Here is a 13,354-nt window from a genome sequence, read left to right as displayed (position 1 = left end):
GTGTAGGAATGTAGAAGAGTGAATTCATTAGTTTCTAAGAATATGACATGGAATAAATATAATTCAGCATTCAGTAGGGAAATAGCTCAGAGACTCATGACTATCTGAAATGTTGTTTGTTAGCTTCCTGTCTGTTTTCTCTGACTGTGTGTTTGTGACCAGGTGATGCAGTTTGGCAGGATTGATGGCAACGCCTACATCCTGGACTTCCAGTACCCGTTCTCTGCTGTTCAAGCCTTCGCAGTGGCTCTAGCTAATGTTACTCAACGCCTCAAATGAGGTCCCACCCCCTCTTACACTGAATACTAGCAAGGATCGGAACATCTGCTGGAAGGACAAGATTATTTAATTTGAAGTTATTTTAATATTGGAGAAAAGACTGAAATCAACTCTGTTTGCATATCGCATCGCAAGCGAGAAAACGAGACACTGTGGTGCTGCACTGCCCAATGTGGCCACCAGAGGGTGCAATAAGCATGGGCTGCAGGCTTTGGAGCAGGGCCATAGTTTGCCTTGGCACAGTCAGTGGTCCCCTGTACTGCTTACAGGGCCCAAGAGCTCAGCTTTCTGTAGTCGTCATGCAAATAAATGCTGCTTTAGCTAATGAAAGCTAGCTAGTGGAAAGACTTAACTTATAACCTTTTAACGGTTTGGGTTTCCTGTCGGTATGGTCCCGAGAGATGAGTCGTTCTCTCTGCGGTTTTAAAAAGGAGCAGCAGTAATACTTGAAAAAACTATCTGGAAGATTGAAGATGTCGTTTTTTTCTTTCCAGAGCGTACAGGTACTACTGGGCACTGAAATCCGTTGCTGTATGAAACCGTTATCATCACTTTATAACACTGCTTTGGCTTTTGGGTTTTTACACCTAAAGATCAAACTTTCTGGGGGGGAAATCTAGGCTTTTGAAATGTTATTTTTTAGTTATCTGCCATGTGTTTTGTTACAATCCAAATCTATCTTAGCTGGATTTGAGGTTTCAATATATGCATTGTATTGTTGGAGCACTAGCACACGCAAATGCGCAAGTTGTCTGATTTCCCTGTTGTCAGGAACTCTGGAGAGGTAAGGGGGGAAAAGATGTAAGCTGAACGGCAGTCCTTGGAATTTGAAGGAAAAAAAGATGATGTAGCTCATATGGTTTAATGTATCTCTGCATTTGTTTTTCCTCTTGTTACGAATAGGTCATACAGTATTCAGATAGGAATTTTAACATTGTAATTGTTCTTCGTATTCATGTTGTAATTATACAATCTTAGTACCTTGTTTACATGGATTTCAAGATGTCTGCTTTATTTGGGAGAGACAGAGACTTAATTGAAATGCTGTTCTGTACACTACAAAATCGGTGAGTTTTAAAATGGTTTTACAGAATAGTTGTGACCGTTATCCTGTATCTCCCATTTTTATCATGGTGACATGTTGACGGGGACACAAACAAAGATCCTAGAGGTAAGAGTTCACCAATCCGACCTTTGTTTCCCTGACATGAAGTAATTTGTCACCTGCTGTCACTTCTGTGAAGTGAGCGTCAGCGTGTAGGCGTGTCCTACTCTTAAGCCCACACTAAATGAGTAAGCAAGGTACAGGAAATATTTTTGTATATTTCACCTATGCCATTTCATTATTATTATTATTATTATTATTATTATTATTTTTAAGTCATGTAAATAACTGCCACATATCATTCATAAATATTGTAAAATGATCTGGTGGAGTTGGACAGCTGTTTCATCGTAGTCCACTGTATGTTCAATATTATGGCGGATAGCTGTAGTACAGTAGTATAACTATAGAAATACACTACAATCCCTGAGAAACCTGACATCTTTCTATTCTTTCAGTCTTTGAAGTTAACCTCAATTAAGGAGAAAGCTATCTTAACCTGTTCGAACTTGGCAAGCTGAAACTGCAATCTTTTAAGCTGACTAGTTTTTGTTAGACATCCAGGCTTGGGTCTCTATGCCTTGTGAACAGTCTGCAGGGCTGGGGATGGATGCTGATGCAAAATCAGATAGACACTTCAAATATTTGTGGACTTAAGTGTGGTAAGATACCTGTTAACATCATCCACACTACTAATTTTCAAACGTATCATTAGAAAAAATGATTTATCAAACAAAAATATCTATTTGATGGATGGTTAGGATCACTTCAAAACGTGTGTGCCAAAAATGGAATTACTACATTTGGTAGATTAATACAAAGGGGCCTAGATCACTTGTGTGAGAGAGAGATCACTCCGGACCAGATCCACACATCATGGTCTTGACAGCAATGAGATTATTAGATTAGATTTTTATTTCTTCCTCTGAGCTGCATGTGATAGTTGTTGGTTGGGGTGGGATTAAGATGGACCTGATTCAAAGAAAATAAGAAAATAACATTTCTTAAAAATGTCCATCAATGTTCATTTTGTGTTAACAATTTTGTTGTGCAATATTTTCTAAAGGAAGGTCCTCCCCTCACCAACAGTTTGACAACCCTTCACTTTCACACTAGTAGTGTGGGAAAACTGATATTCAATTTATTTTTGCTGGTCTGTACATTTATTTATGAGATTTTTTTCTTAAGCTAAAGGCTGTACATAACTTGTTGACTTTGCTGAACATTTCTTTCTGTTGAAAGGGGTTTGTTACTGGTGTAGCCTATTTGTCAGATCATGGGGGGGGGGGGCAAGTAGGGGAGAGGCAACTTTTCAATCTGTGGGGGGGGCAAGTAGGGGAGAGGCAACTTTTCAATCTGTGTTCTGTGAAGTTTGCAGTGGATGGGAGAAGATCTGAATAAGTGCCCTGTCCTTGAGTGTAGTTGGTAGTAGTCATTAAGGAAGTATGTGTCAAGTGTGTTCAATTGTGAGGTCAACCGATCCCATAAGTGTTATCTATGTTAACTTCTTCAGTGTGTGTATTTCCACCAATTCTCCCCCTCGAGAAAGCTAAACTTTTTTCACTCCGTTAAGCGTATTATCTTTTTGTTTATTCTCACCATGCAATGGAAATCTACACATTTATGATGTTGACTGACTGGTCAATTTTGATTGTGTATTATTTCAATACAACTCACACATCAGTCCACATGACATGACCGTTTGGATAAGCCACTGAAAACATGTACAAATCTCCCTTGGACACTGGTTTAGGATTCTCAATGAATTCATTTGAGGTGGTAACCTGTAGTAGACATTGTAGAATTTGGCTTTTCGTTTGATCAGAAATGTGCTTTGTACATGTAGTTGTAGACATATATAGGAAAAAAAACTTGAAAAAATCTGAGTGATTTGGTGACTGAATGTTTATAGTGAACGGTAGTAAAGCATGCCATGTTAATTATTTTACAATTGTATATGTCACGCATCTTTTGAATAAAATATCATTGTTTCAGATTTTTTTGTGTGTGTCTAGTCTGTTTGGATGTGATATTTTATCGTTCAAGCACTTCGGAGTGCCTTGGAACCCTGTGGGAACCCTGTAAGTGTTTCATAATGAAAAATGTATGATTTCCTTATATCCTTGTACAGGTTTCTTCTATAAGCTTACGAGTTCCATTTAACAATGATCAACTTGACTATGTTATAAAGCTAAAATTGTAATTCCTAGTAGCAGTAGCCCTCTAAAACAATGTGTGTTGGGCACAAAAGTCCCATAGAAAATAGCTTTCTCTTAATGTAGTAAACCTTGTATCCGTGCAAAAATGCAGATGAAAAGCTGTAGGAGCATTGATCTTCAATCACAGTCGCTTCCCTCTCTCCGTGGTGCTGAATTATGTCACGTGATTCTCACCGCTGTATTTGTATGTTCGCTTCCGCCCCCTCGTTTTTTTGTGCTTTTTCTTTAGACCTGCACGAACAAAAAAGCTTTGCATGCAGTTTCAATTAAACGAGAGAACACAAAAGAGAGACACCGGCGTTGTTTTGTAAAGGCTGCGGATTATTTCCCATCGCCATTTTCTGATCCTCCGACACCGGCACGATGGACACCGACTACCTAGCCTTCGAAAACCCTCTGTACAGTGAACTTAAATATTTCTGTAAGAAGATACAGGAGGTCTATAACGAATTAAAGGAAGACCTGACACCTTACCGCGACGATCGTTTTTACAGGTAAATTATAGGGTCACTACACCAATATCAAATAATCCAATATATGTATTTTTGTGTTAATTCAATCATTACAATGAACAAGCATTTGTGAGCATACATTAGGCCTATTAACGGCATTTTATTTTCATGTAGGTATTAACATAATGATACAATTAATAACATTTGTCAATGTGTATTTACAATATGGATATAGCCTTCTTTACAGAATATACAGCTGCAGCCATGCACCACCCTCAACATGGCGCATTGTGGTTCAGGTGCGCTATAAAGCATCACTGGTTTTCTTTGGACAGTTCCGTGTTTTGCAGGTTTAGATACGCGTTTCATTATTAATCTTTCGGTTTTATGGGATCTTACGTCAAATATGTGTCCCTATAGGCTACTTTCTTAGTTGAAAAAATGCTGTTACTTCTGCTGATAATACAATAAAATTCTCAAATTACCTTAATTTTAAGGTAATTATGGCAGAGGCCTATATGATATATTCACAGGCCACTGAGTGAAGGCAACAAGTGTTGGGGTGTATTCATTACTCCAAACAGTTGCAAAATGGAACGAAAACTTGTGTTTCTATTGGACAGGTTCAGCAAACAGGGCGGGACCTACCTTAATCTTTCCAATAGAAACGCGAGTTTTCTTTGCAAAACAGAACGTTTTGCAACTGTTTTGAGAAATTACAACAAATCGGAGGCTTTACAAAATAGTCTACCATCAGAGATATTAAAGAAAGGAGGAGATAGGAATCCCATTGGGACTCCCACCAGCAGACTGTCAACCAATCGCGGTCGCGTTGTCATGCTTTGTCACGCGGTTGCTAAAATCGTCAAGCAATCCCTTCTCAAAGTAAAGGTATGAGTCTAGAAACCTGACTATTTTCCTCGAAAGTACATAATGTCACGATTCCAAAGCTATTTGATATTACAGAGAAAATGTTAGTTATCTTACATCTCGGAAAAGATGTGTAATGTTGTAGTTCTTATTCACGAAATTCATGCTAATTTGGGTTTTTTGAGCTGGCGCCCAATTGACTCCCATTCACTCATTGATGGAGAGCTCTCCTTGTCCCAAAATAGCCCACAATGCACCGCGCGGCCCATTGACGACGCAGGGGCAGTGTACACGTCCTTAATACGATTTCAATGGAGTTCCCATCTTCTCAAAAGTATCTCTGCAACCATACAGTGTGCAATCATCGTATTTAATCTAACAGCAGATTAAATAGTCAATTTAGATCAATTATTTATATATACATTAGATTACCTAAAGGGTGCGCTGTGTTGAAACCGCCGTGTTTGCATTTTGGCACTCCCCCACCATTGTAAAACATATTTTGGAAACTATAGAAATGTATTTATTCATGTATACATTCGTTTTTGACACATGTATTATATTACAGATACCTTAATGTATACTTTTAAATTATATTATGTGAGCTAAACATACAAAATATATTAAAACATTTTCCTTAAAGTATAATATTTTGAGATTACTAATGCTACTGTCCCCACTACAATAAAATAAACTTAAATACATGTCATTTTGTCCATTCATTCCTATGGACTGCTCCTACTGGGGAGAGCCAATATGGCAGACCGGTGGCTTCAAAGCCTATCAATGGCCAATACATAGCATCAGCAATCCAGGGTTCATATACATTAATGGCTTGGATGCATGATGGGTCTTGATGTATACAGGCAAAATTGAAATAGAGTTTTTCATTAGAGTTGAAATGAGGATGAAAATCTGACATATGCTGTTGCAACGACCAAATCCACCCTATCTAACTGAGCTACAATAAGAAGCTCCTCCTACTCTCCTGTCCCCACGTGACTTCAGTCCCGCGACATCCAGTGGTGACGTTTCATTTGGTTGTCGCATACAGACTGATGTATACGGATGTGGATTTTACCTGGACGTTTTGAGTTGATCTCGATTCTGGAGTGAGAATCTACAGAAATGGATGTGTAAGTTCACATGTTAAAGACGATCTACAACTTAGTTCTATTGTTGCCACTTCATATCGTACATTTTTTAATCTCGAAACGTTAGTTTCTGCCAGTCGTCTGCTTGCAACGGGAACCTATGCAAAGTTGACAGACACACCTACGTTACTTTACACGTTAACTAACTAGTTTGCACGCCACCGTGTTTTTGGTGGAAGGTGATTTTTCGTATGTCTTATATTCTGGTACAGGTGTGTTACTAAGCAATATATTATCATTTCTAATGTGGCTAATTTATTTTCTTACGTTTCCAAAAGCTGATGGTGTGTAATTTATAGCTGGCCAAATAATAAGCCTCTCACGCTTCCTAAACTAGCCCAAATTACTGAGTTGCATTATGCTTCCATTTTATTATGACAACCTCTTAATGTCTTGAGCATAGGTGTTTAAATCAAGAAATGTTCATCATATAGAGAGGACTCTGAGATTGTTTGCAGGAAACTGATTGTAGCATGATATCCGCTCTCAATTTCAGGCTAGCCCCCATGCGGCTCTACACACTCTCCAAAAGACACTTTGTTTTGGTCTTTGTGGTGTTCTTGATCTGTTTTGGCCTCACTGTCTTCATTGGTATAGCAGGTATGTAGTTTTCATATATTCTATCAATGTGCACACTCTTAGTATACCCGCAGTGGGCCCAAGTTTATATTAACTGCTGGGAAACAGTGAGCCAGAAAGGCTAGTTAGGGTGATGCAGCAGCCAGCCAACATAATCAGAGGGTGATGACTGGCGTCTACTGGCTGAAGTTTTATCTGCAAGGAAATCCTGATAAGTCCACCTTCTTCTCGCTCTCTTTCTCTTAAAGCCTTACTAGAAAGATCCTTATTGGTAATATTACACCATTTCCCTAAAGTGAAAATAATGTTGAAAATGCTATGTCTGCACAATGATGGATTTGCTGTAGGAAAGTGATCTAGTCGAGAAGACTAAGGACTTAGTTTTGCCAATAGGCGTGACAAGCCTGTTTGTGCAGGAACTTTGTCTGGTCCTGACCTGGTCCTGAAGACCTGGAGAAATATTTTGCAGAATCCTTTTGCTTACTTTGTTCATTCTTCTGTAGGTCCTAAAATCCTTGCGGAGACTAAATACAGCGGAGATGAACTGCTGGACAAAAATCAATCCATAAAGGTAAGACAAGCAAACATATAAATACGTCTTGCCAGGATCGCAGGGAATGTGCTTGAACTGTTTGCTTTACGTTAGAAATGGCTTTTATTAGTGCACAAACCCGCACCACCCTGATGCTTACACATATTTGTGAGACTGAGAGGGTAAAAGGGAGAAAAAGTGCACAGTCCAAAATCAACAATTAGATCCCACAAGTCCTGGACACACCTTGATGTCCGCTCTTTGACATTGTGATGTTCTGAGTATGGATCTAATATGGTTTCAGACTGGTCCCTTCATCCTGCAGTCCCCGCCCCTCTCCACCTATAACCAACAGCTATGGCTCACCTGTATAATGCAGGTGGAACACAGCACTGGTGAGATCTACTCCCTTATAAATTGTGTTTTTTTTCCTTAAGACTTTCATGTCATATGGATATTTACAACTTTTTTGTTGTTGTTGCCTTTGTCTCTATTCAGTGGTGGACTTCCTGCAGCACTTTGAGATCAACGTGGAGCTGAAGGGAGTCATGCAGGATGCCAGCGTCATGCACATCCGCAGCAACGTGCACCAGAAATCACGAATGCTGCACTGTGGCGCTGTGAGTGGCAATCAATATATCGGTCTATCCATTCATTAATCAATGAACCAGTTTGTCAGCCAATTGACTAGTCAGTCATCAATCAGTTATCAACCAACCAATTGGTAAATGTACAAGGTGTCTATCCTGCTGTTTCCTCCTGCAGAAGTGTGATGAGATCATCGTGGTGCACCTGGGCTATCTGAATTACACACAGTACCAGATCAATGTCAGCTTCAAAGGCCTGGAGAACATCACCTACGAAGTCAAGGTCAACTTCATGGTGAGCTCACAACACACTGGCTGGAAAACCTGTTTAAACTGTAAGATGCATCTCATCCTACTGACACACACAGTGGCTTTGAACTGCAGTTCAGTGACACATTTCTCTCTCCTCTCTCACAGTGGAAGATGTATAATCCCTCGTTCTCTCAAGTGGAGATCTGGTTCCGGTTTGTCTTTGTGGTTTTGACCTTCATGGTGACGGTAAGAGATCTATGCAATTGAATCAATATTTATTGTTTCTGCTGTGTATGTTTGTCTTTGTATGTTAGTCTTTGCTGTTGTGTATTGCAGTGCATGTTTGCTCACTCTCTGAGGAAGTTCTCCATGAGAGACTGGGGCATTGAGCAGAAGTGGATGTCCATCCTGCTGCCTCTACTACTGCTGTATAACGGTGAGTCATTGAGTTGTTTACCACTCTTTCCTTGGTGCCTTCCACTGCACACCAGGCCTTGATATTTAAACTGTGCAATATGTTTGAATGTACCCTTCTGAAGGCCTAACCTTGCTGTTAAAACCCATATACGCTACAGTCTTTGGGTATTTGAGGTTTTTACCTGTTTTGATGGTTGGGGTTCTTGTGTTTCAGATCCGTTTTTCCCACTGTCGTTCCTGGTTAACAGCTGGTTTCCGAGGACTCTGGATGCATTCTTCCAGGCCCTCTTCCTGTGTTCCCTGCTGCTCTTCTGGCTCTGTGTCTACCACGGCATCCGGGTTCTGGTGGGTCTCACATTCATCTTTAACCAAACTCTATATTTTAGTATTGGAACCCAAAATCAGTCTGGTGCCCTGTTTTCTTTTTTATTATTATTTTTTTCAAATCCTGGATAATTCTGGTTCCTGTCTCAGGGAGAGAGGAAGTGTCTGACGTTCTATCTTCCTAAACTGGTCATTGTCGGCCTCCTGTGGCTCTCAGCAGTTACCTTGGGGATATGGCAAACGTAAGTCTGAAGAACTCTGTCAAACTAACACTGTATAACATACTCTGTTTGGAAAAGGATGTTATGAGCTCTAATTTCCTTTACATCCACAGGGTCAATGAGCTACAGGACCCCACCTACCAGTACAAAGTGGACATCGCTAACTTCCAGGTGAGTGGAACACATTTACCTTCTGTGAGATCATTTTTATGGAAAATTCAGAAGCACATGTCCAGTGTATAATTATATATATTTTTCAACCTGGTAGAAGTTTGGACATTAACGGTGGAGGTAGTGCAACGCCCATCATGTTGATAAAAGGTGTTGTTGTACTTCCAGGGCATGAAGATTTTCTTCCTGGTGGTGGTGACCCTGTACATCCTGTATCTCATCTTCCTCATCGTCAGAGCTTGTTCTGAGCTCAAGAACATGCCCTATACCGGTAACAATGATGCATTTGTCATATTCTAATCCCGATAGAGTTATGGGTTGCCTTTGATACATCCACTCTCATTTAGCCTTTCCTAATATTCTTTCTATTGAACTGTGGTCTCATCTTGTTCATCAGATCTCCGGCTGAAGTTTCTGACTGCGCTGACGTTTGTGGTCCTGATAATAAGGTACGGCCATTGTCACCTGTTGACTTCTATTGAGCCTGGTCATGGTATCTAAACTGGATGGATCAAACGATGATAATAATAATAATTATATCTTATTTGTTCCATTCCCTCTAGCATGGCGATACTCTATCTTAGGTTTGGTGCCAAGGCTCTGCAAGACAACTTTGTGGCTGAGTTGTCAACCCATTACCAGAACTATATCCTTTTTTGTCAATGTCTTCTTTTTTTGTCATTTAGCAGACGTGCTTATCCAGAGCGACTTACAGGAGCAATCGGTGTTAAGTGCCTTGCTCAAGGGCATATTAAAAATCTGTCCATACAGTCAGCTTTGGGGTTCGAACCAGCAGCCTTTCGGTTACTGGCCCAACAATCGTAACCGCTCGGCTACCTGCCACTGACGTCTTCTCTTCTATTGTGAATTCTGCAGTCAGTAGCATAGGTTTCAAAATATTGTCATCTTGATGAGCTTTGCATGCATTAGATATGTTTACTTAGATCTGATCCTTAACTCGACATACCAGCTGAATTTTTATCTTTCTATGGATTACTCAACTTTTACTTGTACACATTAGCATTTGTGTATTCCCCCTCAAAAGACGCCATTTATGGTAAGTGATTCTTGAGGAGAAAAAAAATATGCAATGAGAATTGAAAGATGAGTCTGACAAGACAATAAGTAACCAATCTCATTATCTTGTGTATTAGACTCCCAGTTGAAGGATAATCCTGCATTCTCCATGCTCAATGACTCAGATGATGAAGTCATATATGGGTAACTAGTCATGTTAATTCACTGTCTCTCATTGCCTTTGTTATACATCATTCTACTTAAAGATGTAGGCGTCACTGTCTTGAGATCAATTCTAGATATCGGATTCTGCATATGCCTGCTTTGAATGTCTAAATGTTTCTGCTCAGACTGATATGTATTTATTTTCTATGAAGGAGCGATTACGAGGAGATGCCTTTGCAAAATGGCCGTGCCATCAAAGCAACAGCCAAGTACCAGAATGAGAGCGACAGCGACTGATCCATTCCTGATTGGTGCGTCATTCACTCCCCTGTTGTCCTGATTGAATCCTTGAGGGGATTCTATTAAACTGGCCCGGGTTGCACCAGGCAGTGCCCATCACGTGACCGGGTGAAGACTGAGGGAGGCGAACCCTTCTCAAAACGAATAACTTCTCAAAAAAATAACATTTTAAACTAGTTTTCATTGGGAAGGCAGATAAAGCTTTTTAATCAATCACTTTTGCTTGTGAACACAGAATCCTACTCATCACTCCACGTGCTTAACGTACGTCACTTTTGTTTTGAGCCGACTTTGCTGTCGGCCAGAACGGGGCACCGGGAAGCAGCCCGGTCACAAAACGATTGCAATCCCTTTTCACCCGGTGCAAACTACGCCTGCCAGGGCTAGCCTAATCGAATCCCCTCATTGGAGAGCATATTCAATGAATGAACCACCATTTGTAAATAAGGAACGTTTGCATAAATAATGCAAATGTTAATATACTGTAACTGTTAGGGTTGTGAAGGTCATTGAATTTTGAATGATGGTAATTGGCCAGCCAAATAACCGCGGTCTCCGTAATAACCGTTTTTGTTTTTACACACATTTTTCTCCTCCTTCGCTCCTGACTGCATGTGCTGCCATAGAAATGTAATTACTTATTTTTCTGATTGCATTGTGGGGGGAGTTTGCTAGTTTCTTATTTCAGCAAGGAGCGAAAAGGTTTAATCACGTTAAGAGTACATGTTACCGCAGAAACGGACTGAAAAGCGCGAATGCCCGGCCGTCCAGTCTTGACGGTCTTCATCCAGCTGTTGGTTGCGCGGTTATACGGGAGTTGTGCCAGCCCTAGTAACTGTACATAAATATATTTTTTAGCTGAAAAATGGTGTATTCTGAATGTAAATTCAGAGAAAGGAAAGGTGTGCAGGTATGGTCAAATGTTTTATAGCATTTTAGTCATCAACTAGCCACATAAAAACAAACGTTCTGTACACTGTATCTTTTGTTATCATGAGCCGCATATCATAATTCTTGGATATATAAATTAACTTTGAAGGAAAGCGTGACAATATTGATCATGGGATTTATTATTTATACTAAAATCACAATGTAACTAGTGTTAAACCACTACTGTCTCTTTTGTGCCTGAAATGTTTTTTTAGCCATTCCTACTAAGCTCTCTGACATTCTGAGTTTGAAGGGGGGGGGTGTAATTCTGCAAAAAACATACCATGCTGCCACTGTTTTTATCCAAGACCTTTATCTCAAATGGTTATAAAACCAGTATAGAACAGCAATTCACTGTTGTATGCTTGTCATATACCCTTAACATCCAGAGTATAAGCATGCATATCCATCAATCTAATACCCATAGAAGAGAAGTTTTCTGAATATTTACCTGACTACCACCATGTGTTATAATAACCAGCAGGGAGAACTTTAACTTGAGTAGGTGTAGCAGTTGACCCACTCCTTTGCCAATCCATTCCTAAGTGAAGCAACTGTATGATTGTACTCCTGGTGTCCAAATCGTATGTCATTTTTGCCCCCAAAAATTATGGCACTATTGTTTAATTGCTATGGAAAAAGTTTTCAGTTTTCACATTCCCGACGCAATAGTCTAGACTTCAGGAATCTTCCAAATCTTAAGTTCATTCAGACTTCTAATGCTTAATCATTTGATTGTGATGTCTTGTGAAATGTGTATTGTGAAATATTAAGGCAGTGGTGTCACTCATTCCGTGGAGGGCCAAGTGTCTGCAGGTTTTTGGTTTTTCCTTGCAATTAAGACCTAGACAACCATGTGTGGGGAGTTCGTTACTAATTAGTGACCTTAATTCATCAATCAAGTACAAGGGAGAAGCGAAAACCCACAGCCACTCGTCCCTCCCCTGGAATGAGTTTGACATCTGTGTGTTAAAGGAATACTCAAGTTGCATTTAGCATATTTGTCATATGGCCCTTCCATCATTCATTTTAGCTTGCCTTTCATAAAGCTTTTATTTTCTGTTTACTTCAAAGGTACTTTGGCTATATGTAAATTTCATTTGTACAAATTAACCAAATAACATTCTAGCTTATTGTTTTGTAATTTTTTTTCCTGTACTCAATAACCTGATGCAGGATTTTATGGATACAGGCTCAAGGAGGCAAGTTAGTTTTCATCACTAACCATTGGTCATTTTCTGTCTGAACCAAATGAATGAACTGTTTGTGTTGAAGGAAAGAGTTACCACTGATCCTCCAAACATGTATTCTAATAAAGATGGTGCCTTGTTTCCACTTTGTACCAGGGTCAGGAGTTTCCTCCAAACTTTGACTGCAGTCTGAATCTTCTTGTTTGTGATGGAGCATCTTTTTATATATATATATATATACACACACACACACTCTTGTGGCTTATAGGGAGATGATTGTGGTGGTTATTTTGAGGTTTGAGTAAGAACCATGATTTTCTTTATGGTAGAGACTTTCTTTTGACTAAGTTAGAACAGCATCCCTATGTTTAATGACTGAGCAACACTCTGTAAATACTGTATCACATGTAAATAAAGCACTTGTGTATACAGCAAATATTAAAACTTGTAAATTATAAAACATGCATGTCTCTGGGCATTATCTTCTGACGGGGCGTCATTCCTACACGACAGTCCTCAACTGATCAGTGCTGATGAAGTCATCACGCTATCTGACGATAAGACTGTGTCTCTGGGGTGACCTCTACTCA

The 13,354-nt window shown here is 39.8% G+C and overlaps 2 protein-coding genes across 3 annotated transcripts in view; both read left to right on the top strand.

Annotated features, from left to right (window-relative positions):
- Positions 1-3,380, top strand: part of tulp4a (TUB like protein 4a) — a 50,716-nt gene extending 47,336 nt beyond the window's left edge. Inside the window, exon 15 of the mRNA XM_029744526.1 lies at positions 163-3,380. Coding sequence (XP_029600386.1) covers positions 163-279 — 117 coding nt within the window. The 3' untranslated portion in view covers positions 280-3,380. The remainder of the gene's footprint in view (positions 1-162) is intronic.
- Positions 3,381-3,825: 445 nt separating this feature from the next.
- On the top strand, positions 3,826-13,226 carry tmem181 (transmembrane protein 181). Of its 2 annotated transcripts, none has more exons than XM_029744248.1 (17): positions 3,826-4,097; positions 6,576-6,679; positions 7,162-7,229; positions 7,495-7,585; positions 7,689-7,810; positions 7,956-8,072; positions 8,195-8,275; positions 8,366-8,465; positions 8,661-8,791; positions 8,921-9,012; positions 9,105-9,162; positions 9,331-9,433; positions 9,560-9,611; positions 9,726-9,808; positions 10,130-10,219; positions 10,317-10,383; positions 10,557-13,226. In XM_029744248.1, exons 1-17 carry the CDS (start codon positions 3,967-3,969, stop codon positions 10,639-10,641), a joined length of 1,575 nt encoding a protein of 524 aa, XP_029600108.1. In that variant the 5' UTR covers positions 3,826-3,966; the 3' UTR covers positions 10,642-13,226. The 2 variants fall into 2 exon arrangements, with proteins under 2 accessions (XP_029600108.1, XP_029600131.1); XM_029744271.1 differs by lacking the exon at positions 3,826-4,097 and adding an exon at positions 5,862-6,061.
- The last annotated feature ends 128 nt before the right edge of the window (positions 13,227-13,354 follow it).

The sequence above is a fragment of the Salmo trutta genome, chromosome 1 (assembly GCF_901001165.1).
Source record: "Salmo trutta chromosome 1, fSalTru1.1, whole genome shotgun sequence".
In the NCBI taxonomy this organism is placed as follows: Eukaryota; Metazoa; Chordata; class Actinopteri; order Salmoniformes; family Salmonidae; genus Salmo; species Salmo trutta.
Note: the sequence above shows the minus strand (reverse complement) of the source record. Positions and strands in the feature narration are given on the sequence as shown.